General features: G+C 53.6%; 4 protein-coding genes across 10 annotated transcripts in view; 2 read left to right on the top strand and 2 right to left on the bottom strand.

The window, feature by feature from the left end:
* Positions 1-4,137, top strand: part of LOC310742923 (uncharacterized protein) — a 177,435-nt gene extending 173,298 nt beyond the window's left edge. For all 4 annotated transcript variants that reach the window (XM_083572777.1, XM_083572778.1, XM_083572779.1 and 1 more), the window contains 2 exons: positions 823-949; positions 1,854-4,137. In XM_083572777.1, coding sequence (XP_083428903.1) covers positions 823-949; positions 1,854-2,959 — 1,233 coding nt within the window. In that variant the 3' untranslated portion in view covers positions 2,960-4,137. The remainder of the gene's footprint in view (positions 1-822; positions 950-1,853) is intronic.
* Positions 1-27,894, top strand: part of PPP6R2 (protein phosphatase 6 regulatory subunit 2) — a 1,004,265-nt gene that overhangs the window by 476,438 nt on the left and 499,933 nt on the right. The gene's annotated exons all lie outside the window — the stretch shown is intronic.
* On the bottom strand, positions 26-20,717 carry LOC310743018 (uncharacterized protein). Of its 4 annotated transcripts, XR_014538773.1 has the most exons (13): positions 19,784-20,435; positions 19,097-19,140; positions 18,332-18,395; positions 17,449-17,589; positions 16,860-16,961; positions 15,601-15,659; positions 15,308-15,448; positions 15,162-15,204; positions 14,445-14,525; positions 12,160-12,310; positions 10,124-10,194; positions 8,212-8,717; positions 7,227-7,767 (listed from the first exon to the last, which is right to left on the bottom strand). XR_014538773.1 is itself a non-coding variant. In XM_083573058.1 (12 exons), exons 1-12 carry the CDS (start codon positions 19,826-19,828, stop codon positions 1,153-1,155), a joined length of 957 nt encoding a protein of 318 aa, XP_083429184.1. In that variant the 5' UTR covers positions 19,829-20,717; the 3' UTR covers positions 26-1,152. The 4 variants fall into 4 exon arrangements, 3 of the variants coding, with proteins under 3 accessions (XP_083429184.1, XP_083429182.1, XP_083429183.1); XM_083573058.1 differs by lacking the exons at positions 7,227-7,767; positions 8,212-8,717 and adding an exon at positions 26-1,167 and having other exon boundaries at positions 19,784-20,717; XM_083573056.1 differs by having other exon boundaries at positions 7,227-8,717.
* Positions 21,888-26,546, bottom strand: GCC1 (GRIP and coiled-coil domain containing 1). Its single transcript, XM_083572711.1, has 2 exons — positions 25,437-26,546; positions 21,888-23,524 (listed from the first exon to the last, which is right to left on the bottom strand). The coding sequence occupies exons 1-2, from the start codon at positions 26,478-26,480 to the stop codon at positions 22,208-22,210; spliced, it is 2,361 nt and encodes a 786-aa protein (XP_083428837.1). The 5' UTR covers positions 26,481-26,546; the 3' UTR covers positions 21,888-22,207.

Here is a 27,894-nt window from a genome sequence, read left to right as displayed (position 1 = left end):
CTAATTGAATAAATACAGCACAGTCTTCTTCATAAGCAATAAAAAGAAAGTTTACTGATGATCAGGCAGAGCACAGTGTGATCCCTGAAGGCAGACTTAAGGCTGAAAGTTGCAAGCATATAAAAACAGGATTACCCCATAAGGGAGATGAACTGGGGGACTGCTTGGCTGGCAGCCAGCAGTTCAGTCCAGGAAGTTTGCAGGAGGAAAGGAAGATGGAAAAGAGAGAGAGTGGCAGCATCCCTTGGCCTTTTCCCAGGTCTGGGAAGGTCACACCCACCCACTAGTCACATGCAAGGAAGGATGCTCCAGGCCAGGAGGAACAGGAAGTTTTGACTAGCTGGACCAAACATCCCCTTGCATGTCCACTCTAGCAAAACAAGGAATGTTGTATTTGACTGCTCCCAGTGGATTACATCCCACAAAGGGGCCAGGATTCAGCTAACCAGCCCCAAGAGTTACAGAATGAGGCTTTTGCCCCAATCTCCTCCCCCTTCCTGTGCCCCCGTGTTTCTCTTAAAGTTGACTTCAGGGTATCCGGTTCCTCCAAAACAGCACACAGGGAAAGGAGAGCGGCAATGCTGGCACAGACAGAGTGATTTGAGGAACACATTGTGGAGTTCCCCCATTTACACTAAGGTTAATGTCCCTCATTAAAATGCACACTAAAATAATTCCATTAAGATATTTAAAGAAACACCCACAATTAAAATGTGCAGCAAAACGATCCCATTAAAACAACACAGCAGAAAGCAATAGAGCAATTTATAGTAGATCGTCTTCATTCTGACTAAGAGGAGGACCTTTTGCTTTCTCTCTTAGGGTCCGGTGTGCTTTGAAGATGTCGCTGTTCATTTCACAGACGAGGAATGGGCGTTGCTGGATCCTGACCAGAGAGCTCTGCATAAGGAAGTCATGGAGGAGAATCGCGGGATCGTGGCCTCTCTCAGTAAGGCTCCCTTGTGGATCATAATATCTCTTCGGAAATTCCACACATACCTCTCTGTGATAAGCCTGTTGACATGCAACCAAGGAAACAGGGGCAATTGGCAGGCCCCCCGCTGGCTCCAGCCCACCGGCCGGTGTGCCAGGTGATCTCCAGTCCTTGATGCAGCATCTGCGACCCGAACTTCAGAAGCTGGGGCAGGCTACTCAGCAGAGTAAACGCTACACAACGGAAGTGGCAGGAGAAGTTGTGTGAGCATATTTACAAGCAGTTTATTCAGCTACATCAGGACAAAAGGAAAACACGTCTGATCTCTTTCGTGTCCAAGCAAGACAGCAAAAGCTATACACAAACGGAAGTTCCCAGCAAGCTGTGCTGGAGTGTAAACAGACATGTGACATACAACAATTCCACACGTCTGTCCTTAAGGTGGAACAGAATATCCCAACAAAGCCTCCCCAATTTTGATGGAAATCAACAGGGCCACTTGCAGCATCTGGGATGCAATGCTAACACCCCCATGACTCACCTTGCATGGGGGGCTGTTGATTATTTTGTCTGTTAATATTGTTCCTCCTGTTGTTTCTTTTTAGACATTGATCAGGCTGGTCTGAACTGCTTTTTTCTTCTTTGCTTCTGTCTGTTTTTGATTGACCAAAGAGAGGACAGCTATTGGAGGTGGAGCAGATTCCATGATTGGGCAATATCTATCCCAGGAGAGAGACAGGCTATTCGAATCTCAGGTTCTCATAGGTATTTCTGTTAATGCCAGCAATCAAAGGCCGTGGAGCCTGGAATAAGACTTTCCATCTAACTCCCTGTATCACAAGTGTTAATGAGCCTTGCTCCATAATTGGGAACTCCCATTTCTTCCTGAGACTCTAATCCATCTTTTTCTTCATTTCAGGTGATGATAAATGGGAAAATAAGAAGAAGGGAGACCATGACATAATTCACACGGTGGATAAGCCGTATCAACATTTGGAGTATGGCGAGAGCTTCCGCCAGAGCTCCCATTCCACTTCCCATCAAAGAAATCCCATTGGGAACAAACCTTATCAATGCTTGGAATGTGGAAAGAGCTTCAGTCGGAGGGAAAGTCTCACTTCCCATCAGAGACTTCATACAGGAGAAAAACCTTATCACTGCTTGGAATGTGGAAAGAGATTCATTCGGAAGAGAAGTCTCACTTCCCATCAAACCACTCATACAGGAGAGAAACCCTATCAGTGCTTGGAATGTGGGAAGTGCTTTAATATACACACAAACGTCCGCCGACATCAGGTAATTCACAGCGGGGAGAAACCGTATCAGTGCTTGGAATGTGGAAAGAGCTTCAATAAGAGCTCCAATCTCACTTCCCATCAAAGCATTCATACAGGGGAGAAACCCTACCAGTGCTTGGAATGCGGAAAGAGCTTCGGTCGGAACTCCCATCTCACGTCCCATCAAAGAATTCATAGAAAGGAGAAGCCCTATCAGTGTTTGGAATGTGGGAAGAGCTTCCCTTGGAAGGAAAGTCTCACGTACCACCAAAGAATTCATACAGGGGAGAAACCCTACCAGTGTCTGGAATGTGGGAAGACCTTTACTACAAGTGCAAACATCCGCCGACATCAAAGTATTCACCGTGGGGAGAAACCATTTCGGTGCCAAGAGTGTGGAAAGAGCTTTAGTCGGAAGGAAAGTCTCGCTTCCCATCAAAGCATCCATACAGGGCAGAAACCCTACCAGTGCTTGGAATGCGGAAAGAGCTTCAGTCGGAACTCCCATCTCACTTCCCATCAAAGCATTCATACCGGGGAGAAACCATATCAGTGCCCGGAATGTGGAAACAGGTTCAGCAGGAGAGCCAATCTCGCTACCCATCAAAAAATCCACAGCAGGGAGAATGATAGAATTGTAAAATTGCAGAGTTTGAAGGGACCCTGTGAGTCATCTAGTCCAATCCCTTGCAATTCAGGAATCTCAGCTGAAGCATCTGTGACAGACGACCAGACGACCTCTGCTTAAGAACCTTCAATGAGAGCCCACCGAGGGAGTCTGTTCCTCTGTCAAAGAGCTCTTGCCTAGTGCTGAATTTCAGTCCATGTGTTGAGTGGTGCTCTGAGCTCCAAGCACAGCAGTGGGTAGATGGTAGCAGGTCAGCGCTTTATTGACCGGCTTAAGGCAAGTGGTAGCTGATCAGTGAGGCACTGAAACACACCAACAAAGGCAACCTGTAGCTCTCATATCTTACGCCAATCAGGTCAAGCTTTTAACCCGTAACTGCTGCCTTCAGTATTGTTTTTGCCGCAGGGAAGAGGAGGAGGCCTCTTGTCAGCAGAGCTGAAACGTCAGCCTGACATTGTTCGCTCCATTTCCTTTACTAGTATTTCTTCGCCGTCTGCTTGAGGGCTTTGCAGAGTCAGAGCACACACTCGGCACCTCACAAAGAGCCAAGCAGGACACACCTGGGCTCCTTGGTGTGTGTGTGTGTGTGTGTGTGTGCGCTGCATCCTGGCCTGCTTAAGAGCTGTGGAAGCACCCTAGAATCATAGAATCATAGAACTGGGACCCCGAGGGTCATCTAGTCCAACCCCCCGCAATGCAGGAATCTCAGCTAAAGTCTCCCTGAAGGATGGCCACCCAACCTCTGTTTAAAAACCTCCGAGGAAGGAGAATCCACCACCTTCCGAGGGAGACTGTTCCTCTGTCAGAAAGTCCCCCCCCCTGACAGTTTAGCCGTGCCGGCTGAGTCGGGCTCAGTTTTGCCCAGCCAGCTCCCCCTGTGCTTTGCAAGGATCCTTCGACAATACACAGGGTAGTGATACAATAGCAAAATGCAAAGTCACACAAAATATATATCACCAAGGGCAAATGCTCCACAATAAGGAATTCCTAACTTCACTCTTAAATATGTGAGTCCTGCCAGCATCTCCCAAGGAAGGGTAACAAATAGAAGGCCTTTTTCTGTTCTTCCCTGCATACGGGGACTGGGATATTCTACAGATTTTTCATACAAGCGGTGGAGGCTGGGATTAGTTCTACAAACCTTTTGTGATGAAATTCGTAATTTTGTCATTTTTCTACCTTTATAGATCTGCCCGTTTCTCTAAGCTATGGATGCGTAGTCTTCTGTGTAGAGGTTACATATGGGATATATTCTCACTGTAATTCTCCCCCCCCAAAAAAACCCGAAAAAAGAAAAATTACAAACATCAAATTCAATATCCATATTCATTTTCTAACATAAACCTATTACATAATTAACTAAATTAAAATATACCTAATTATTCTAAACTTCTCTTTGCTGTATACAAATACAACACAGTCAGAATTTTTATATTAAAGCTTTTATATTACAAATAATATTTCAAATTCCCCCATACCCCCGTTTCCTCATGTGTGATCTCATTATTATTTTTTTACTTCTTCTGTCTTCTTGTGTTGTTATATTATCACCGTAATCCAACCATTCCATATGGAAATAGATGTTGACTATAATAGTTGTTTTTATCATATCAGCACAATGATTAAGCCCCTTTGTGGGAAGAAATGCTGATTGTACTGTAAAAGCATCTGGGGGTTGACTCGCGAGTTGACATTGCTTCTATCAAATACACGAGTGATTGCAAAGAAAAAGACAACGTCTGAGATTTCTCCGTTTAGACTCCTTATTGTGGAGCAGTTGCCCTTGGTGATATATTCTTGTACGACTTTGCATTTTGCAAGATTCCTAGCAGGTGCGCCAGAAAGTGGCACCAGGAACAGGGCCATTGCCCAGCCCTGCTCTGGGGAGGAGGAAGCAAGGAAGTGTCTTCCCATCTGAGTCGGCTTCTTTTCCCGCAGAACATCCGGTCCTGGGTGAAGGACAAGTCTGAGGTTGAGGTGGTTGACCTGGTCCTGAAGCTCCAGGAGAAGCTGGTAAGCAGAAAGCCCCCAAGCGAGTTGCGCCCGATGGGTGGAAGGTGCCCGGATCGGGACTCTCTCCTCGAGGGAGCAGAGCGGAGCCTGGCTGGCTGGCTGGCCCCTCCGGACGCTGGCCAGGCCTGTTTCAGCCTTGGGAGTCCCCTAAGGAAATCTCAGCGGATGAGAGTCAGGTCTAAACTCCTACAGATCCCTCCGCTGAGCTTTTGCATGTGGGCAACAACCAGAGTCCTGAAGGAGGAGGAGACTCTCTTGGGTCGTTGGGCGATGTGTTGGTCCCCGTCTGTGGGGACAGGCAGGCAGGTGGCGCCTGGTGAGCATCCCTGTTGCCAAAGGGAGAGAGGAGCAGCTTCTCTCAAGGTGGCCACTTGGTACGTCAGAAAGAAATGGCGATACAGACGTTTGAAAGGATGTGCTGCTCAGTTCACGGGGCGGCTTCAACCAGTCAGTCACTTTTAATGACCTGATTCTGCCTCTCCCAGTGGACTGGTCTTCAGAATATAAGAGCCTGAGACTGGATCAGGCCACAGGGGCCCATCTCGGCCAGCATCCTGAAGCTCCAAGAGAAGCTGGTAAGCAGGGTGCTCCCAAGTGAGTTGTGCCTGATAGGTGGAAGGTGCTCGGATCGGGGCTCTCTTCTTGAGGGACACGCAGCCGCAGGTCTCTGCCCTGCTAGGATCTCACCCTTGAGAACCAAAAGGGGCACAGCTCTACTGGGGGGCTGAGCAGGAGGCCTTTGAAGGAGAAAGGCAGTTCTGTCTGCCCCACTTGCGTCTCTCTCTGCCCCCGCAGACAAGGGCTGCTAGCCGGGACTTATCCTCCCTCAACTTGCCCCTTGCTGCCTGAAGTCAGGCTTTCTCCATGGGGCCCACCCAGAGATGGTAGGAGGGGTGAGGGCAGCGTCAGGCTGGCACTCTGCCAATGGGGCATCTGTCCTTTTCCCTGCATCTTATCTAAAAAGCATTCAGAAATGTACAAACTGAACCCATTGAGAAGGGATGGGCAGTTGTACAGCGTGCTATGAGTTAAAAGAAAACTATATGAAAATGATGTATAGATGGTATTTGATGCCTAGCAGGTTAGCTAAAATGTACAAGATTGAATCAAATACATGCTGGAATGTAAAGAGAAGGAAGGAACCTTTTTCATATCATACCTACAGGACCGCCTCTCCTGGTATGTCCCACAGAGGACCTTACGGTCTTCAAATAAAAACATCTTGGAGGTCCCAGGCCACAGGGAGGTTAGGCTGGCCTCAACCAGAGCCAGGGCTTTTTCAGCTGTGGCCCCGATCTGGTGGAACGCTCTGCCACAAGAGACTAGGGCCCTGCGGGACTTGACATCTTTCCGCAGGGCCTGCAAGATGGAGCTGTTCCACCAGGCCTTTGGCCAGGGCACAGACTGACCCCCTCTTTGGTAATCCTCATAGAACTCTAGCCCAATGGTTGCCATTAATTTGACTCTGAATTGATTTTAGAATGATTTTATTTTAGAATGTATTTCAATTAATTGATTGTGATTTTATGTAAACTGTGTTATTTTTACTGCTGTTAGCCACTCTGAGCCCGGCTTCGGCTGGGGAGAGCAGGATATAAATAAATAATAATAATAATAATAATAATAATAATAATAATAATAATAATTATGTGGTGGCCATGTAAGATAGTAAAAGTCTTCTGGGAGGTGATTTCAAAGAACAGGAAAGAAACCTCTTTAGGTATGCTACTACTGCTGCCCAAATGGTGTTCGCCCAGAAACTGCAAGAGGAAAGCGTTCCAGTAAAGGATAACTGGCAACTAAAAAGGATGGAGTAGCAGAAATGGCGAAACTTACTGGAAAAATAAGAGCGAAAGATGAGAGGTTTCTTAGAACAGAATGGGGGAAATGTGTTGAATACATGAATATGCACTGTAAACAATTAAAAACATTAGCAGGAATGATGTAATAAACATGAGCAGTAATAATTAAAAAGAATTATAAAGGGGAAATTTGTAAATAGCTCTGAACTGGATATGCAGCAAGAATAAGATACAAAATAAGTAACCACAGAGAAGGGAGGATGTAAAAGAAAATGCAGATTGATTTTGGATGAATTTATTTTTTGTTGTTAAAGTAATTGTAAAAATGGAAAATTATAGAGGGGGAGGAGCAGTAAAATATGCCCCAGGGTCAGTCAAAGCCATTTTCCAGATTGTGGCCCCTGTTGCATCATGCTGGCAGCTACTAGGAGCCCCAGGTGAGAGCCAAGGGCAGACTGGGGACCAAACTGCCCCAGAAGGAGCACGGTGTGTCCCCCACCAGAGGTATACTGCCCCCCAACCCCCAACTAGCACTCACAAAGCCTGTTTTATGAATGGGAAAACCGTAGATATTAAAATAAAATAGTTTATTCATGAATAGAACTCAAGCCAAAGGTCACAGAATCATACACAGAGCGAGCCAAAGTGGTTCTGAGCAACAGTGTCTGAGCACGTCATGGCTGCAGCCACAATCCCCGAGTCCTGACCATGGGCAATACAATGGGCCGACAACGGAAGGAAGGAGCCTTATCTGCCCAGGAAGAAACCGTTGAGCAAGAGACTAGGTGACTGGATTGGGGCGAAGGTTATTTGTGACGCCAAAGGGGTGTGCTCATGTTTGTCCAAAGATGAGCAGAGGAGAGGAGACTTGCCATGATCAGATATCTTGGAGTCAAGGCGAGGACTCAGGTTTCTGAAAAACGTCACCTCTTCCTGTGATGCCTTGCAACATCTGGATGGTGCTTTTTGGGAGTGGATCTCTGGGCAAAAGGCAAACTTTTCAAAGGAGTCGCACCCTTTGCTGGGGCTGCTGCTTTTGCCTTTCAGAGGTAGGAACCTCGCTGTGGCGAAAATAAAAATTGGGCCTCCTAGTCGCCTTGCTTTTCAAATACACTGTTGAGAGTGTATTAACTTATGGTCTGTGTGTGTGGTTTGGGAGCTGCACGGCCAGGGAAAAAACAATGCTGTCCAGGGTTGTAAAGACTGCAGAGAGAATAATTGGGTGCCCTCTTCCCACCTTGGATCCAATCTATGCTTCCAGGTGCCATAAGAAAGCTGCAGAGATAGCGCAGGATAGTGCGCACCCCGGAAATGATCTCTTTCAGCTTCTGCCTTCTGGAAGAAGGTCCAGGGTTCTAAAGACTAGGACTAGCCGCCTGAGAAACAGTTTCTATCAAAATACGATTTTGGTTTTAAATGCAGCATAAGAGGTCTCTATAGTATAGTGTATTTTTAAATGGGGTTTCAGAGTTTTTAGGGGGTTTTGAATATTTTATGTAGTTTTTCAATTTCATTGTTCTGCATAGGACAATGACAATAAAGATACCGTATATATACCTGGTTGCATTTTCTTGCTTTGCTCTGACCGCCAAGTGGACCCCAGGGGATCGTGAGACCCCAGAGCAAAGGGGGGGGGTGACAACAATCTCCTGATTTCCCCACAACACTTGAAGCCCCTGTAGCAAGCAGAGCACACGGCTCCTACGTGTCTCTGGTGTGATCCTGCTGGCTGCTGGGCTAATCAAGTCCTGAGCAAAATACCCTTACAAAAAAACCCAGAGGTGGAGGGGCTTGTAATGCACCCCTGGCAGTGGGGGGGGGGAGGGAAGCAGAGCTGAGCTGCTCCCTGCCTGAGTTTTGCAGCGCTCTGCTCTTGGGAGACCCCGCCTGCCCCTCTTTCTTCAGCCCTCCCTGCAAATGGCCAGGGAGTCCTCGAAAAAGGCTTTCTGGCCCAGGTGGCCCAGGAGGGGCATCTGCTCCCCGGTCACCTCCCGGCGGAAATTCTGCCGGAGCCATCCGTAGACCAGGCTGTGCAAGAAGCCTTGCAGGGAGACGGTCAGGGCCTGCAGAAAGGGAAAAGAGGGGGCGTTATGCTTACGGGGGGAAGCGAAATCCAGCCGCTTCAGCATCTCAGGGGGAGACAGGGGTGCTCTGGCAGAGCAAAGGGAGGCTGGGGAGGGGGAAACTTCACAGGGGCCCAGAGATCCAGGGAGTTGAGACCCCACTTGCAATCCTGAAATTGCTCAAAGTATCCAAGGCCGCCTCTGGTGGATTGCTCTGCTGGCATTTCTGTGGCTGACCACTGCATGGCTTTGTTTGGTTAGATCAGTGGTTTTCAACCAGTGTGCTGTGGCACCCTGGGGTGCCATGAATGATGGGCAGGGTTGCCGCGGGCAACACTGGCCTCTGTCCTTCCCTCCCTCCTCTGATGCCCTCTCACGTCTCTGCCTGCCAAAGGCTTGCACAGTTGTTTGTTGCAGCAGCCCTGGTGTAGTAAGAATTTTAAGGTCTTAGATATATATTAAATGTTCATAAATGTACCAAGCAAACACATACACAAATATATAAACCACATGTCTGAAGCAACACAGGAAGACAGTCCTGAAACCATTTTGACTCCCAAGCTGACCAAATGTTTCTCTGCAAGGAGGGAGGAGGTGGAAAAAAGTCCTTCCTTGTTACAGGAATTTAGTAATCACCATCTCAAAGGAATGGCCAGACTACCAGGAAAGGGAATCAGATAAGGCATTATCAGATAACCTGGCAGACAGGAAAAACAACAACATTCACATTTCTGTTGTAGACCGTCTTTTCTGTGATGTAGGGATGATGTTTGTGGGGGGTGGTCTGGGGTTACACCCCTTCTGTGATGTATGGAGGGGTGGTCTGGAGCTCCAGGGCAGGGAATTTAAAATGCCTACATAAGGGCTGGCACGCCTTGGTTCGGGGTCCTCCTCAGGGGAGCACCCTGTTGCAACAGATTAATAAAGATCAGGCTTACTAGCTGCTTTGCTTCTCAATATTCTCTGGTTGGCCTCTGTTATTTTCTCCTACCGATGGAGAACCCACTTAAGGGCTCTTGGATACCCCATAAGGGAAAAAGGGCAGATTTTGTTTACAACACTGGCTATAAGCTCCGCAGGCAAATGGCGCCTTTAGGGCTGGCCAGGGGTTGCATCCCAACCCCCTGTGGGGCAGTGTGAGGAGGCACCTCTCTCTGGGGCAGGAGGGGACAGCTCAGAGACCAGGGGCGGCAGCTGCGGCTGCCCAGGGGACTCCCAAGGAGAGGAGGCTGAGGGAACACGCCACAAGGGAGGGAGTTTGGAAAAGGAATGGGGCTGCCAGCTCTGCAGAAAAGGGGTGACATAAGTGGGAGCCCCTCCCTTTGCCAGCACTGAAGTCCAGGAGCCGATGCAAGACCAGTGCATTTGCTTCAGCCCCTCCAAGGACGCCCCCCCCGGTCACTCACCACAGCCAAGTAGAGAGGGAAGAGGATGGGCGGCTGAAGACTGGAGAAGGAGAGCAGGCACAGGAAGAAAGCTGAGGGGGAAGGAGAGAAGAAGGGGCCACGTCACTTTTCCTGGCCAAAGTCACCAGGCTGGCAGGGGGCACCCTGGCCCCAGGTTGAAGTGATGGACATGAGGCAGGAGTTGATAATGCAGGTGAGCTACGCACAGGTGGGCTGCAAGCAAGCTGCCGGCCAGCTCTGTGGAGGCTCCTTTTATTGACACAATATGCAAACCCAGGCAGATACATTTTGGGCTGTGACCTTTACACATCTTCCAGTCCTGAGATCATGGGGTGGTACAAAGCTATTTTGGCACCTGTTTCCACCGCGTCATTTTCCCCTTGCACAGTGTATGACAAAGGAGACAAAAGGTCTCCGAGACAAAGCTTACAGACAGGGCACCACAGACTGCTGAGACTGCAAAAGGTTAGACAGAGGGAACGGTGTTCAGACAGCTGTGTCTTGTGGGGGGTGTGCCCTGCACCCCAAGGTCACGCGTGCAGGCAGGCTGAGGCTGCCTGCAGGTGGGGAGTGTCCTCCCTCCGGACCCAGCGATTATCCCTACACCTGCTGAGTCACCATCCCCTGAGAATGTAGCTCACGGTTTGGGATCACGGCCACCTTTTCTCCCTCGGTGACCAAGCGGGTGCTCAGCTGGGCGAAAGATGGAGCTGGCCTCTGGCAGAGCAGAGTTCCTATAAGCCTTCCCTCTCTCCCTCCACCCCGAAAAGGCCTTTGTCTGCCACCAGGGAACAAGTTCTTTCTTCCATCCGCTTAGGGTGGCTCCTGTCGCCCATGACCCCTCCCTCACCAAGGAACCCAGAACTACTCCTTGCCAGTGGAACAGACTCTCTGGGAAGGTGCCAGACCCTCCTGCCTTGGTGGCTCACCCATCTGGGACTCTCCAGCTGTGATTCCTGCAGGGCGGGTGGTTGGGCTAGATGACCCTTTGGGGTCCCTACAAGCCTGCAATTCTATAAATGCACAAACACGGGGCATCTGGGGAGGAGGGGGGAGGGAGGAAGCTCCTCCCATTTACACCTTTCCCAGGTATTTCCGCCGTTCAAAATGTTGGATTCAGCCGACATGCAGCAACATAGCAAACCTCCAAGATCCTCTCTGCCTGGGTGCTGATCCCTCTGCCCGTCTCCACAGACACACCCCATAATAGCCCTGATTTAAAATTGAACTGGGGGTCTTTGTCTCTGCGCTGGGGGAAAACCGCCTGCCACCTGATGGATCAGAAGAAGAAGAGGAGTTTGGATTTGATATCCCGCTTTATCACTACCCTAAGGAGCCTCAATGGTTGGACAGTGTTCTTGAAGAGACCACCATGAGTTTGATCAAACTGCGGGAGGCCGTGGAAGACAGGAGTGCCTGGTGTGCTCTGGTCCAGGGGGTCAAGAAGAGTCGCACACGACTAAACAACTAAACAATAACAAAGGAGTCTCAAAGCGGCTAACATTCTCCTTTCCCTTCCTCCCCCACAAAAAACAGTCTGTGAGGTGAGTGAGGCTGAGAGACTTCAGAGAAGTGTGACTGGCCCAAGGTCACCCAGCAGCTGCAGGTGGAGGGGTGGGGAAGCGAACCCGGTTCACCAGATTACGAGTCTACCGCTCTTAACCACTACACCACACTGGCTCCCAGGGACTCTCCCCACCCCCGGCAGCCCAAATAAAGCTCTCAGGGTCTGTATCTGATTTGGGGATCCACCCCAAGGGTGGGGATGAGTTGTTAGACAACGTGTCTTGATGGTTCTTGACTCATTCAATAAACACCAGAAACCTGGAGGTAAGTGATGAGGCTTAACTTGGGGGTCTCCACGCTTGCCAAACAAGAAGAGAGTCTGCCTCTTTCCCCTCCAAGATGCCTTGAGTCTGGATTTCCACGTCTTCAGACCCAAGTATTGCAATGTGGAAGGCAAGTGGTCTCTCGGCGGTCCTACCTCTCAGGGAGGGAGAAGCTAGAGGAGGAGACAAGGCTCCTAGGTCACTCACCTGGCATCCAGCAGACCAAGAAGACCAGCTGGAAGAAGCAGGCAATGCGGGTTCTGGCGGCACAGCCATCACTCTCCGGAGCTGGCAGGGTCAGGGTGGGGCCACCTCTCTGCCTGCGGCGGCACCAGCACTTCACCCTGCAGTAGAGGACCTGGCCAGGGGCAGCGGGAGGCAGCCGTTAGGGGCAAGGAAAGGGGCAGAACTCAGACCCCCAACCCTTCTCTGGGCTCTTTCCCCCATTGGAATGCCCGTTCGCCTGGCCAAGGAGAGCAGGTCATTTGGTCAGCCAGCGAATGGGCCTCAGACCAGGCTCCATTTTTACCCGAGTAAAATGCTTTTGACGTATTTGCTGCCTGCATTGAAATGTAAGTAAAGTTAAAAGACGGTGATTTGTTAGATCTAGAAGGGTTTAATAATCGTTATGGTTGGCATGCGTATTTAGCTTATGAAAAAGGGAAAGTACACAGGGGATTTATGAATCATGTCCTAAGGAAATCATTATATAAAACATGGACAAAATATAAGGATCTCCTAGAACCGAAAACACCACAGTGGGCATCACATCTGGAAGCAATTACAACAAAAAAGAAAAATCTGGAATTAGAATGGGCCACATATAAAGATCTGATTAAGGAAAAATACATTAAATTGGTAATTAAAGATTAGGAAGATGAGGAAATTAAACAACACCTTACAGGTTGGATCCAATACCATCAATTGCATGAAGTGTTCAGGACAGATAAGAAAAAAGGTTTCTAAAACGAACCTTCATTATTAGAAAAAGAAAACCAAGGTAATATAAAAAATGTATGATACATTATTGGAGTGGGAGGTCAAAGATGAACAGGCCAAGGAGGTAATGATCAAGTGGGTTTTAGATATTGGGAAAACCATTAACAGCATGGGAAGAACTATGGAGAAAGAACTGGAAATTTACAGCCTGTGAAGTATTGAGGGGAAACCTAATCAAGATGTTTAACAGATGGTACTTAACACCTACCAAAATAGCTAAAATGTATAAGACAAAAACAAATCTGTGCTGAAGGTGTGGTAAAACAGAGGGGACACTTATACATGTTTGGTGGACCTGTGGAAAAATCAAAAGCTTCTGGAACACAGTGTATGACAAGCTTAAAAAAATGTTTAAGTATAACTTTATGAAAAATACAGAAGCTTTTCTACTAGGGATAATAGACACAGGTATAGCAAGAGAAGATCAGAAAACACTCCTCTATGCCACAGGAGCGGCAAGGATCCTAATTGCTAAAAACTGGAAAAAAGAAATTGGCAAGACAAACTGTTAGAGTATCATGAACTGGCTAGATTAACAGAGGCAATTAAAGACCACACTAGACAAGAATTTCAAAAAGCATGGGGAAAATGCAGAGAATACTTCACAAAACAGTGCCCTAAAATACATATCTGGACTTGTTTCGATGAATGTCTGCAGGAGACTTTATGGATATTTAAATTATAATTAGAAAAATCTGAATAATTATTCATAAAGAAAACAGTTTATAAGAAGTAAATAAAGAAGCCATATACAGGATAAAGGAAGTCTTTTATTTGGTTGTTTGTATTGTTGTATGTTATGCTCACTGTATGTTATGTTCACGTTTAATGAGGGTAGATTTATGTATTGGGGGTGGGGGGTTGTGTTATGTTGTAAATAAAATTCCAATTAAAAATAAAAAAATAAAAAAAATGAAATGTAAGTAAACCATTTTTGTTTTTACTAAAATGTGCAGCTTATTCCTAGCAAAAGGGACAAAGAGGGGAAAGGTCAGCAGGGTATTGGGTTGTTGTTTTTATCTTCATTGTGTATTTTGTGATTTTATATCTTGATTTTATTCTGTGAACCATCCCGAGACCCTGGGTATAGGGCGGTATATAAATTCAATAAAAAATAAAAAAATAAAATTGTTATGTACTGAGTTGACTAGGATCCAAAAGGCAGCAGTCTGATTGGTCCTAGAACAATAGGATCCAGAATGCAGTAGTCTGATTGGTCCACAGGAGCCACCCAATCCAGCTCCAGGTGGAAGTGAACCCGCAACCTGATTGGCCTACAGGAGAATCCCGGAATTAGCCAATCACGTGGGGCCTGTTGTGTAAATAATGTATATAAAGCAGACATTTCGGGGGAACTTCCATTCCTCACTACTATGAGCTGAATAAAGAGCATGAAATCCACTCTTGACTCCGAGTATATTTCAAAAATAAATAAACAGGCCCCAGTGGATGGCCACACTTACACGGACAGACGGACGGACACGCACACTTACTGTGCAGCAGGCGACAACCAGAGAGACGAAGACGAGAAAGAAGATCTTGACTTCTTTGCCAGAGTCGTTCCTGCCTGTGTACTGGGAGGAGAGGGGGGGAAGCTCCTCAGTAAGGGGGCCAACACTGGCGGGGGGTCCAAGGGTCAGCTCCCCATGGAAACAGGCCCCGGGGCCCTTTGGCAGGTGTTCAGAAAAGGGCCTCTGAAGCCCACGGGGGCACTTTGCCCACCCCCCATTGGGGCTCAGCTGCCCGGGCAGACAGGAGGGTCTCCCAAGAATCACATCACCCTCTATTCTGGGGGGCAGCGAGTTCCTGCTCTCCTGTGACAGGAGAGATGCTGGCAGGAGGAATACCGGGAAGAGGCTGGAAATGGAAGGGGAACAAACCTCAACCAGAGATTCAGGGAGCTTGGGGTTAGATTGGATGATCCTTGGGAGCCCTTGAGACTAGCCCCATGCCAATATTTGGCCACTATCACCATCTGTGCAGGAAGTGAAGAGGGCAGCATTTGGGGCGGCCGTCTGGTCCTCCAGGGGAGCTGGGGTTGGGGCAGCTGGTTTCACAACACCACAACCCTGCTGTTGCTGGGGGGGCCCTTCACCCAGAACTAAGACACCTTGGGCCCCTAAAGGATGGGGGGGTCCAAGAAAGGGGCATCCCAGACCAACAGGGAGAGGAAGCAGCTGATGGACATAGAACTGGGGGGGGGGCAGTACCTTGTAGCAGGTGTCTTGCGAGTGGCGGATGAGGATCAGGCAGCTGGAAGGAAAGCGGGAGGGTTTGGCTAGCTGGACGCAAGAGACCACCCTCCTCTGCAAAATCCCACCCCATCCCAAGCGAGAGGAAGGGGGGGAGGTTCTACCTGGAGCAGTAGAGGCCGTGGGACCCTCGCGAGCCGTTGCCAGCCTGTAACGCCAACGGGGGGAAGGCCCAGGGCGCCACATCTCTCAGGGACGAGCCTCGAATCACCAGCAGGACCACGAAGACCAGGAAAGGGAGCAGCCTTGGGGGCAAGGAGAAGACACAGGGTGGGGTGTTGTGGGACAAGATGGCTCAGAGAGGTGGCTTCGCCTCGTGTGGCCTCCAGGGGCCAAGAGGGCCCCCTCCCAAAGGGAAAGGGTGGCAGGACAGTCCTTGCCAGTCAGTTGCACCTACCAGGCCAAGAGACGGGGCAGATTTATTCGGAGTCTCTCGTTGAACCTGCCGCTCTCCTCCTTGGGGGGAAACAGAGATGGCAGGTGAGAGGAAGACAGCTTCCTTAGCAAAGGCAAACACCCGCCGGGAATCATCCAAGTCCTCCTCTCCCCTGCTTGTGTCTCGCCCAGGTGCCCACCAGCCTCTTGCGCCTCCCCCAACTGGGCTGGGGCCTCTGCCAGAGCCTTTCCCAGCCAGAGCACCTTGGGCACCCATGGGCAGAGTCCTGAGAAGCCCCCCTCTATGGAGCCAGGCCCCAGAACAGGGGTCAGCAAACTTACTGCGCCTTCGGCCGGTGTCTCCAGCGCCGATCGCGCAGTGGGCCGGAGGGCAGGGGGGCCTGTGCCCATACGCGTGCCCACATGCTATTTCCAGCACACTTCCGGGTTGGAGGAGCACCGGAAATATCGTATTTTTCACTCCATAAGATGCACTTTCCCCCTCCTAAAAAGTAAGGGGAAATGTGCGTGCGTCTTACGGAGTGAGTGCAGGCTGTGCAGCTGTCCCAGAAGCCAGAACAGCAAGAGGGATTGCTGCTTTCACTGCGAGGCGATCCCTCTTGCTGTTCTGGCTTCTGAGATTCAGAATATTTTTTTTCTTGTTTTCCTCCTCCAAAAACTAGGTGCGTCTTGTGGTCTGGTGCGTCTTATAGAGCGAAAAATATGGTAGTTTGTGCGCATGTGCACGGACCTCCTCTGACCCAAATGTGCACCGGAAAGAACGCTTGCGCATGCGCACAAGCTATTTCCGGTGCTCCTCCAACCCGGAAGTGGGCAGCTGCACAGCGCAGTGCCAGTAAGAGTGGGCGGAGGCAGCGGGGGTCACCGCGGGCCAGATAAACGAATCCCTCGGGCCTTATCTGGCCCGTGGGCCTTAGTTTGGGGACCCCTGCCCTAGAAGGAACAGCCCAAGTCCTTGCAGACGCCCCCTCTCCAAGGCTGGCCAGCACCCCACTGGTGCAGCCTTGCCCAGGCTGGTGCCCCCCCCCCAGCAAGTTGGGCTACAACTCCCATCAGTGCCTGGGGCTCAAAAAACCTGGAGGACCCCAGCGGAAATGCAGGAACTCCCATTGTCAATGGGTAGAAGAAGCCTCACGGTTGGTGAGGAGACCCTCCGCCATCTTGGCTGTGATTGAGGCATTGCAAGGGGCTGGTCTAGATGACTCTTGGGGTCCCTCCTAAGCTCTCAGAGGCCAGGCAGGGGCCCTGCGCCCTTCCTACCTGCAGCAGGGCAGAGGAAGGGGCCTCTCTCCAGCCCCCCAGAGCTCGCTTCACTTCGTAGGCATAGACAACGACCATCAGCAGAGAAACGGCGTAGAACATCTGGGGAAGAGGAAGGCAGGGCAAGGGCAGGTGAGCGCCAAGAGAGGCCTGGCAGGGGACAGAGGGGGCCAACCTGGCTCTGGCACAAGGCAGGGGGCGCCCTGGCCTGGGCAGGGCTGATGGGCTGGTTCCAGAGCCAGGAGGCTGCCCCATTCATCTGTCCATCTGCAGAGGAACTGGCAGGACTCACTTGAGTCAAGCTCTCGGCAAGGGGGGCAGCCTTGAGACCCCAGGAAGGGGTGGCAGAGCCTTGCAAGCAAAAGGTCCTGGGTTCAAATCCCCCTTAGCATCTCCAGGTGGGGCTTGGAGAGACTCCTCCGCCTGAAAACCTGGAGAGCCCTGGCTGCCAGTCAGGGCACGTAATTCTGAGTTGGCTCAGAGCAAGGCAGCTGACTGCATTCCATGCCACCCACTGGTGCGAGAGGCGGCTGCCACACGCCCCTGCCAGCTCTGCCACGGAGGCCGGGCAGAGCGACGGCTGCCTTACCAGGCCCAGCATCAGCAGGTAGGGACAGGCTTGGTAGGCCGAGACGAAGAGCCGCGGTGGAAGGAGCTGGATGGCAGCTGCGGAGAGAAGGGCCGAGGCACCCAGGAGATCCGCCAGGGAGAGGAGGAAGAGCGGGCAGAGCTGGGGGGAGAGCAAGGGGTCAGGGCCAGCTCCAGACCAGCAACCGGCAGGACCCCTCTGCCCCCTGGCACCCAGAACCCACCCTCTGGACCAGGGGTCAGCAAACTTTTTCAGCAGGGGGCCGGTCCACTGTCCCTCAGACCTTGTGCGGGGCCGGACTATGTTTTGGAGGGGAAATGATGCCCCACAAATAACCCAGAGATGCATTTAAAATAAAAGGACACATTCTACTCATGTAAAAACACCCTGATTCCCTGACCATCCATGGGCCAGATTTAGAAGGCGATTGGGCCAGATCCAGCCCCTGGGCCTTAGTTTGCCTACCCATGCAGACTGAAGGGGACTCAAAGGTCAGGCAGGCCAGGGAATGCCCCCCCCCCAGCTTCTCTTGTCCCGTTCCCAGAGTTCAGCCTGCTGCACAATCTAGACATCTGGGGAAAAGCTTGACAACCTTTCTGTCTGGATTTTCACATTTTGAAATACAGCAACCCTAATGCTTCAAAGTCTCTATCCCCCCCCCTTAAGTTGGGCTGGATGGGGAGCTGGGGGGGGGCTCCCAGATTGCTCTGAGCCCATACTCTTGGAGGCTGCTCTCTTTGGTAGCAGCACTCAGGTGAGGATTTTGAAGAGCCCTTGTCAAATGCAAGCGACTCTCCCGTGCGCCCAGGGGGCTCCTGCAGAACGATGCCCTGGGTGGCGGAGCATTGGGGGGGGCTGCGTCAGAAACCCCACCCTGGCAGACCTGATCCTGGCAGCATCGCCTTCGGAGGAGGGAGGCAGCCACAATGGAACCGCTGCCCAGCAGGCTGCAAGACAAAGACGGCCAGGAGTCAGCTGGGCTCTCGCTTGGGAGAGGGGAACCCCCACCCCACCCAGCTCCCCCTCCGTCGCCTACCCGCCCACCGTGCCCATGGGCAGAGGAGGCAGCCCCCAAGAACTGGGCAAGTCTTTTGTGTGGCCTGTCACGTCCTGGGGAGGGAGGCCGGCTGCTCCCTCTTTCCTCCAAATTTGGATTTGGAGAGGAGCAGCTTGGACTCGTATGCTCTGCCCTCAGCTGCTGGTGTCAGATGCATAGCTGTCAACTTTTCCCTTTTCTTGCAAGGAATCCTATGCGGAATAAGGGAATTTCCCTTAAAAAAAGAAAGTGTTGACAGCGATGGACTCCGATGTGCCTGACACCCTTGGGTGCCTCCAGAGAAGGCGGGTGAGGGGGGGTGCCAAGTCAAGCAGAGACCCTGCAGGCGCCCCCTCCCCGCATGGCGGGCAGACGAGTAGCCAGGACCCACCCAGGCAAAGGGCACAGCCTGTGGGTGCCCTTGCTCACCCCCTACCATCAAAGGCACCCCGAAAGCTGCCTGGATTCCCTGCGACCCACAGAGCATGGGGCTGGAGATTCCGCCAGGAGGAGGGCAACAGGGGGTCAGGCTGCTCCCCTTGTGGTTGGAGGGCAGAGAGGAGGCCTTGCTGGAGGGAAGGAGGGAGGGAAAGGTGGTCTTTGGCCACTCACCTGAGAGCCAGGGCAACCAGGTAGACCCACGCCAAGGCCAAGACCTAGAGGTTGCAGGCAAGAGGTCTTAGTTAGGAGGTGCCCCACACAAGCACTGCAGTCAAGGCGTGTCTAGACTGCTGAGAGGTTTCCCCCCCCCCGATCTTTCCAGTTTGCTGTTCCCCGTAATTCACCAGATGTCCATGATGAGGACCCCAAAGTAGGGTGGGGGTCCCACCAGGATGGGGGCCAAGGAGGTCCCTGCAGAGAAGCAGCTGAGGCCACCTCAGCCCCACAGCAGCCGGTCTCTTGCCTCTGCATGTTTCCACAAACCAAGAGATGCCAAGCCAGAGGGAGACACAAATGGGGACGTGGTGGTCGTCCCTCTGCCCCGCAGCTCCTGCCCCCTCTTGCCCTGGGAAACTGCTTAGGTCAGGCGAAGAACAGAAATTCAGGAAGTCCCTGAGGCTAGCAGATTTCATTTTCCCCTGCAGGGAGACACCAGAGTGGCTAAACCAGGTATGCCCCCCCATTCCCCACTGGACACCTCTGGGCCCACCTGCTAGAGGACCCACCTTGCCCCCAGGCTATGGGGCTGCCTTTCCCAGCCGGAGCCAGGCACGCCAAGCGGATTCCTCCCAAGCCAAGGGTGGGCGGAGGAGCAGGAAAGTTGCCCGGGGTAAGGTGGGGGGGTGAATGGGGGGGTACCTCTTCATCCGGAAGGGCAGCTCCACTCCTGCCTCGCTCGGCCATGGTGGGGCTACGGCTGGAGGGGCCACAGAGCGCTGCCTGCCCTGCCTGCGGGCTCCGCTGCCCAGGGAAATTCCCCACCAGCCGCTCAGCTGACTTTGTTTGCACAAGGTGTTTTCCTTGGGCTCAGGAGCAGGAAGAAGCAGCTGCAGGTATGAGCTGCTGTGCCACTTCACGCCCAAGCAGAGGAGAGGGAGGAGTCGGAGGAGGCTGGCAATGTCCCTGCACCCCAAAAGCAGAGCTAAGGCTGCGCCAGCCGCCCCTCTTCCTGCCAGGGCAGAGCTGCAGTGCCCCCTGGGGCCACCAAAGACCCCCCCCCACTGCCACCTTCCTGTGGGGAGAAAGAGCAGCAGGCAGCTCTCCCCCGGCTAGCAGCAGCCCTGCCTCGGTTTCCCCTTGAGAGCAATCAGGCACAGAATGCTTCAGATCAAACCTGAAGCAGGGGAGGGTTTTGGGAAGGGCAAAGGTCGCCCAGAGATTGAAAGCCTTGCTTGGCACGTCTTGCTAAGCCCCCCAACCGCCTCCCTGCCCTGCTGGACTGCTACCCCTTCAGGTCTTCCGGGGAGGAGGCCCTGTGCAACAAATTGCCTGCCCACTCACAGAATAAAGACTTTTCCACGTGCCAGAAGCAGGCTTGCCAGCCTGCCAAGGGAGAGGGGTCCTGCTTAGCCCCCCACCCAGACACCCCTGCTCGCTGTCTCCAAGTGGGGAGCAGGCCAGCAATCCCTGGGCTCCCCCCTCTTCTCCTTTCCTGCTGCAGATCTGTGGGCACCCCACAACCTTCCCAGGTCCCTGCAGAGAGGAACACCTTGCGGCATCACAGCAGGCCGGCCAGTGGCCAGGGTGGTCCTCAGTTTCCCCAAAGGAATGCAGGACGTCAGCCAGGGGCCTAAAGAGGAGTGAAGGAGGAGGATCTCTTAGGCTCCAGCCCAACCACACAGAAAGAGGCCCCTTTAGCCATGCTAATGTGTGTATGGGGGCAGCTCTTACTGCGGGTATGAGGCGCCTCTGAGTCAGCTGCTACTCGGGGGGCAGGAGGGAGGCCTTGCCTTTCTGTAAGCCAGATAACGCTGCTGAGCTTCTGGGCACCTGGCAGCAGGGAGTTCCACAGGTGCCCTGAGCGCTGCAGAAAAACCTCAGCCTGAAGTCAGGGAGAGGCATCATGCAGGATGAGCAGAGGCCCATGAAGGCACTTTATACCTCGCAGCAGCTGGGAGGTCACAGAGGACTGCAGAATCACAGAGTTGGAAAGGACACCAGGGTTCATGTAGTCCAGCCCCTGTGGTGCAGGAATCACAGCTGTTTTGCAAAAAAAAGTGCCACAGGGACCGAGCACATTTCAAAACCACCCTCAAGTGGCTGATGTGTGTTTCCTTCACCTCCCTTGCGAATCCAAGATCTGGCAATGTTTCCTTTCCATTTCTGCCCTGTCTGACAAAGCCAGGCCACCAGCATCAGGCGGCAGAGTGCAGCCCCCCACCCTGGACCCACAGAGCAGCAGGCCTGGCTATGGGGTGGCACCCGCAATGGGGCCTTCCCAATCCCAGGGCTGAGCGTTCAGCCAGAGTACGGCCACTGGAGCTTGTCCCCCGCAAGATGCTCATAGATTCATAGAACTTTAGAAAGGGACCCGTGCGGTCATCTAGCCCAACCCCCCGTAATGCAGGAAACCCTGGAGGGTTCAGCGTGAGATTCTGATCCTGGGACATTGCCCAACTCTCTGCCCCTCTGGCCCAGGACCTCAGGCAGGGAGCTCTTCCCAGCCCGACACACACACCCCGCCCCTCTCTAGCTGGGGATGCCGAGCACGGAGCCCTTGCCAGGCAAATCTGCAGGGTGCTCTGCCCCCCCCACCCTCCTCCGATGGAGGCTGGCATGTCCTGGCCTCCTCTCCCTGAGTTCACCCAGCTCCCAAGGAGCCACCTCCCAAGTCAAAGAAGCCCTTTCACCCTGGAGAGGGGCCCTCTTCCTCTGCCCCCCCCCGCCCCAGCTCCACCCCTGGGTGCCCCACATGCCGCATCGTGCTCCAAAACACCAAGAGGCATTTGCCCACGGCACAGTCTCTGCTTGCTGGTCCTTTTTATTTACAGATCACAAACCAAGTTGAAGCTTGAGAGGCAGGAAGAAGAAAACCCCAAATGTAGCCTGCACGAATTCCCCCATTTGGCAAAAGAAGACACCCCCCCAAAAAAAACCCACTTGATTCAAAACCCCGTCTCCCAGATCGTGGTCCCTTTCAAGAAATGGCTCTAGGGCGGATCCTGGCAGCAGAAAGGCGCTCAGAGCCCACAGCTGCGGGAAGAGGAACTGCCAGACCCACTCCTCCTTGGCACAGGGGCACCCTCTGGGCAGAGCAGCCGGCCCCACGGCAGCCCAGGGGGCTCACCTCTTCCCCGAAGGCCACCAGCTGCCTGCGCCCCCCGCCTGGCTGAGCACGGCCTGCTTCTCCTCGGGGCTGAAATGCAAGATAGTCAAGATAGCCGTCAGCGTCTGCTGCCGCCCCAGCAAGTCCGTCAGTGTCAGGAAGCGGTAGAAAATGTTCTTGAGGTACTCCAGGTTGGCGCCTTCCCTGCCCTGGTCCCGGGCGCTCTTCTGCAGGCGGCCCTGCAGGCCCGAGACCTCCTCCCGGTGCCGCTCGGCCTCCTCCAGGAGCCTCTCCTGCAGCTGCCGCACGGCCGCCTCCAGGCTGCGCTTCTGCTTCTTCAGGGCCGAGGCCTCCACCTCCTTCCGGGCCAGCTGCTCCGTGTACAGCAGAAAGGCCGGCTCCTTGGGCGCTGCCAGGTGCAGGGCCTGCGTCAGGGTCTCCAGGGAGACGTCCCCCTCGTCCCCCTTGGGGTCCCCGCTCTGGGTCCCTCCCGCTTGGGCCGGGCCCTGCTTGGGCCCCTGGAGCCCGTAGTACGGCAGCACCAGGGCCCTCAGCTGCTCCAGCTCCTGGTCCTTCTCGGCCAGGACGGCCAGCGCCCGGTCGCGCTGCTTCTGCATCTCCTCTTCCAGGCGCAGGACCTTCTCCTGGAAGCCCAGCTGGCTCCTCTCCAGCTCCTGCCTGTGCTGCTGCTGCAGGCGGGCCGCCTCCTGGCGCCAGGCCTCCGCCTCCTGCTGACGCTGCCGGGCGCCCTCCTCGCAGGAGAGCCGCAGGGAGACGTGCTTCTCCTTCAGCTCGGCCAGCTGCTCCTGCGCCGCCTCCAGCTCCTTGGCCAAACTCCCGTCCTTGGCCGACTTGTTCTTGAGGACCACCTGGGCCCTCTGCTTGTACCTCTCAAACTCCTCCTTCAGCTGCTTCAGCTCCTGCTGGTAGTAGGCCGCGGTGGCCTTCTCGCCGTCCCCCGTCTCCGTGCCGCCCTTGGGGGGCTCCAGCCTGCAGAAGGCTTCGATCTCCTGGGCGGACGCCGGGCTGTCCTTGGTGGCCTCCTGCAGCATCTCCTTCAGCTTCTCCATGCGGTCCTTCAGGACGTTGACGTCCAGGCTGCTCTCCTCGAAGGCCGCGAGGTCCAGCGGGGAGCGGCCGGAGGCAGCCATGGCCAGGGTCTTGTTCTCCAGGTCCAGCTGGGCGATGCGGTCCTTCAGCTTCTGGATGGCCAGCTGGTCCTTCTGCTTGGCTTTCTCGTAGGTGCCCAGCAGCTCAGAGACCTCCGAGATCTGGGCCTCCAAGCTGGCCACCCGCTGCTCCTCCAACTGGATCCGATCCTCCGCTTGAGCCGTCTGTGGGGGGAGGAGAAACAGAAGGGCATGAGCGGAGGCTGCTGGATGAGGCCAGCGGGAACCCACCCAGCCTGGTTTTATTTTAAAACCTGCCACTTCTCCAAACCTTTTGATTTCTTCTCACGCTTTCGGAACACTCTCCAAAGGTTGCTCCAACGTCAGCACCACACCATCAGCAAACACCCTTAGTTTACAGACTCTGCGTCTCACCGCAATATCTTTAAGTTCCCTATTTCTCCTTATATTCTGAAGCACAATTTCTAACGCCATAATACAGTCACACCTCATGTTACGTCCGCTTCATGATACGTTCTTTCAGGTTACGTCCCGTGGCGACACGGAAGTACCAGAAAGGGTTACTCCCGGGCTTTGCCGCTCGTGCATGTGCAGACATGCAAAATGACGTCACGTGCATGCGCAGAAGCGGCGAATTGCAACCTGCGTGTGTGCAGATGCGCCGCTGCAGATTGAGTTCTTTTCATGTTGTGAACGGGCCTCCAGAACGGATCCCGTTCGCAACCAGAGGTACCACTGTAAACAAGGGACAATCTTGTCTCGCTTTATTATTTGGCATTTATCCGAAAGAATATTATTAAAATATCTGCGGACTGATCAGTATAGAGCTCTTCAATTCCAGCCAGGAAAGAATAACCTATTTCCATTTTCTCAAATACCTTAATCAAGAATGACCAAGAAACACTATCAAAGGCTTTCTCTGCCTGCCCAAGAAGATCTCCAGCCTGGCCAGGAGGTGGGGAAGAAGCATCGCTTGGCTCTGCCAGGGAGTCATGCCACCAGCCTGGGCTAACCTGCTGCCCTCACAGAGGACGGGAGCTGCTGCCCAAAATATCTGGAGGTCACCAGGCTGGCGAAGGCTGCTCTTCCCCCCAAAAGGCTCCATGCTGGCATGGCATCCACAGGCCTCATGGAGGGGGCCAGTAAGAGTGACCCCACCCTGTGGTGAGCTGGAGAAGTCAAGGGACCATGTAGGTAAACGACGGTGCCTGCTTTGGGGCTCCGCTTAGGAGGGAATCACAGACTTGCAGAGCTGAAAGGGACTCCCGGAGTCATCTACCGTATTTTTCGCTCCAGAAGACGCACTTTTTTCCTTCTAAAAAGAAAGGGGAAATGCCAGTGCGTCTTCTGGAGCGAATGCACTGGACCGGAGCCATGGCTCCCGTCAGTCAAGCAAAGCGGGAGCCGCTTACAGGGCTTCTGCCCCGCTTTGCGCAGTTCTATCTTGGCTTGCTTTACAGCCAGGAGGCCGTCTGTCGCTCTCTGAAAGTAAGCAAAGTGAGAGCCGCTTACATGCTCTACGAGGCTCTCACTTTGCTTGCTTTACAGCGAGCCAGGAGGAGGCAGGCGATTCAAAGCCAGCAGGCGCTTTTAAAACCGGTACGTAGCCAGCAACAGCTGCAGCAGCCTCAGCTAGCAAAGGTCCGCGTGCTCCCTAAACCGAGCAATGAGGCTGCAGAGGGACGGCAGGGCACAGGAGGGGTTGGATCAGGAAGGATAAAATTTAAGCAACCAGCAGCAAAAAAAACCCCAACCTTGAGCTCTGAGCCACGAGCACAGTGAAAACCAGGAGGTAAAATAGGAAGGATGCAGGGGCCGGGAGGGCACAGGATGAGGGAGAGGGGAAAATTACGCAAATCCCCCAGCGTCTCAGCTGATCCACTGGCCCCTTCAGCACACACGCTAAACAAACATACAGCTCCTGTCCCTCTCACTCTGATGTACCAGTAGTTTATTAAATAGTTTAGTACAACATTTGATTCAGAATATTTTTTCCCTGTTCTCCTCCTCTGAAAACTAGGTGCGTCTTATGGTGCGAAAAATACGGTAGTCCGAACCCCTGCAGTGCAGGAATCGCAGTGCAAGAATCCCCTTCCGCTCCCCGCCCTGTGCTCACCTTCCGCATCTCCTGCAGCAGCTGCGCCTGGAAGTGGCTCCTCAAGCTGGCCGCCTCGGCCTGCAACTCCTGGACCTGCGGGTCCGGCCGGGCGCTCTCCTCCCGCAGGGCCTTCAGCTCCCGCCTCAGCTCCTCCACCTCGCGGCCCAGCTGCCGGGCCTGGTGCTCAGCCCCCTCCGCCCGGTCTGCCACGCCCGCCTTCCCGGCCAGGGCCTCGCGGGCTTCCTCCAGGCCCAGCTCCGCCTCCTGGCGCAGGGCGCGCTCGCTCTGGAGCAGGCGCTGCAGCTCCCGCAGCATGACGGCGTGGTCGCCCTGCTCCTGCGCCCGGTCGTGCTGCTGCGCGATCAGGCGCGCTTTGACCTCCGCCAGCTGCTCCTGCGCCTCCTTGACCTCGGCCTCCAGCCGGCTCCTCTCCTCCTCGGCTCTGCGGCTGGCGCTCTCCATTTCCTGCTTGGCCTTCTTCTTGTCGGCCTGGTAGGAGGCCTCCATCCAAGACTTCTCCTGCGTGACGGTGGCCAGGGCGCTGGTCAGCGTGGCCAGCTGAGTCTTCAGCTGCAGGAATCTCCTGTCCGACTCACCGGCGACCCCCACAATCAGCTCCCCGCTGCCAGAGCTCACGCCGCTGCTTTCGGAGCTGCTGGTCTCCTCCAGCTTCGAGGGAGAGGCTGCGGTCACCACTGCCACCGTCCCCTCTTCCATGCCCACCAGGTCCCCCCTCACGCTGGCCAGGCTGGCAGTGGTCCCATGACTGTCCTCGCTGTGGACCGAGCTCTGGTCCTCACTCAGGTCCGGGCTAGAGGAGCCAGCCACCCCCAGGGGCTGGGCCACACCGCTGCCCAGCCCAGCGTCCACCTCATGGGAGACCGACAGGACCTTCAAGCTGGCCTCCAGCGCCTCCTTCTCCTTGAGAAGACTCTTGTAGGCCCGCACCACGTCCTTCAGGCGCCCCTGGTACTGCAACAGCTGCTTCTTCTGCACCTCGATGGTCTCCTGCAGGTCCTTCTTGCTGGGGCCGCCCCCAAAGTTCATGCCAAACTTCTCCATGGCGCCGGGGGCTGGGCTGGCTCTGAGAGCTGCAAGGGAACATCAGGGCGTGAGAAGAGCCATGCAGCTGGGTCAGGCTGACCACCCGCCTCATCCAGGATCCTGTCCCCACAGAGGCCCACCAGGTGCCCCAAGGGGAGGCTAGCAGGCGGGGTTCATAACAAGAGCAAAAGAGCCTCCCTGCACCAAGTCAGACCTTCAGTACACTTTGGAACTCCCTGCCTATTGAGGTCAAGCAGACAAGGCTGCCCAAAGGTGCTTAGAAAGTTGATGTGAATTTTAATCTCTTTCAGTATTTTAACTTCTTATACCACAGAGATGTATAAAAAGTGGGTGGTGCTGTGGGTTAAACCACAGAGCCTAGGACTTGTCAATCAGAAGGTCGGCGGTTCGAATCCCCGTGACGGGGTGAACTCCTGTTGCTCGGTCCCTGCTCCTGCCAACCTAGCAGTTCGAAAGCACGTCAAAGTGCAAGTAGATAAATAGGTACCGCTCTGGCGGGAAGGTAAACGGCGTTTCTGTGCGCTGCTCTGGTCCGCCAGAAGCAGCTTAGTACGCCGGTTCCCTTGGCCAATAAAGTGAGATGAGCACTGCAACCCCAGAGTCATCCACAACTGGACCTAATGGTCAGGGGTCCCTTTACCACAGAGCTGTAGAGTTGGAAGGAATCTCAGTAAAAGCATCCAAGACATATGGTTGTCAATTTTTCCTGTCTTCTCTTTCGGTGAAACCTGGCGGGGTGGGGTGGGGTGTTTCCTACACTCAAGTGATGCATAACTTTGGCAAAATAAACAAACACAATTAGCCCATCTAGCTCAATCTAGCTGCCCACACTGATGGATGGTCGTGTCTCTGCAGGATTTCAGGACAGGTTCTGTCCCAGGTTTTCCTGGATATTCTGCCGGGGGTCGAAGGCGGGACTTCCTGCATGCCAGGCAGGTGCTTTCCCACATTCTGGAGGAACAGCTCCCGGGCAGGAGCAGGCAAGGAAGGGCTGCTGGTCCTCATGGGGTCTCCAAGGACCCCAAACGCAGCAGAAATGCCAGCCAAACAATGGCAGTTTGGGAAGCCGTTCCGGTGCCACCAGGGCACTCAAAGGAGAAAAGCCCCCCTCCCTTTGGGGGGGGCACCCTCATGGGCTGCACATGTGCAACTTGCCTGGTCTCTCAGTGTCTGACCTGAACACCAGAGGCTTTTGCTACAGGGCTCCCCCCAACTCGGGGAGGGGGGGCCTAAGGTGCTTTCTGCAGCAGCACCCACAATTTGGATGGGGAGAGAATCTGTAAGCCCCAGCCTGCCTCCTATTGCTGGCCCCCCCCCCCCATGCAGTGCGGGATTAAGGTATAAGCTCAACAAGCTCTAGCTTAGGGGCCCACTCCCTTGGGGCCCCTGCCCAAAAAATTAAAGCAAAAAA

The sequence above is a fragment of the Podarcis filfolensis genome, assembly GCF_964270895.1.
Source record: "Podarcis filfolensis genome assembly, chromosome: 10".
In the NCBI taxonomy this organism is placed as follows: Eukaryota; Metazoa; Chordata; class Lepidosauria; order Squamata; family Lacertidae; genus Podarcis; species Podarcis filfolensis.
The sequence above is the reverse complement of the archived record's forward strand: the minus strand, read 5'-3'. Positions and strand labels throughout refer to the sequence as shown.

Coding starts and splice junctions, on each gene's coding strand:
- LOC310743018 (XM_083573056.1), bottom strand. CDS start 19,828: ATGGCCGAGCGAGGCAGGAGTGGAGCTGCCCTTCCGGATGAAGAG. Junction 15,205..15,307: donor CACGGCCTCTACTGCTCCAG/GTAGAACCTCCC, acceptor CTTTCCTTCCAG/CTGCCTGATCCTCATCCGCC. Junction 10,195..12,159: donor CTTGGTCTGCTGGATGCCAG/GTGAGTGACCTA, acceptor CTTCCCCCTCAG/CTTTCTTCCTGTGCCTGCTC.
- GCC1 (XM_083572711.1), bottom strand. CDS start 26,480: ATGGAGAAGTTTGGCATGAACTTTGGGGGCGGCCCCAGCAAGAAGGAC. Junction 23,525..25,436: donor TGCTGCAGGAGATGCGGAAG/GTGAGCACAGGG, acceptor CTCCCCCCACAG/ACGGCTCAAGCGGAGGATCG.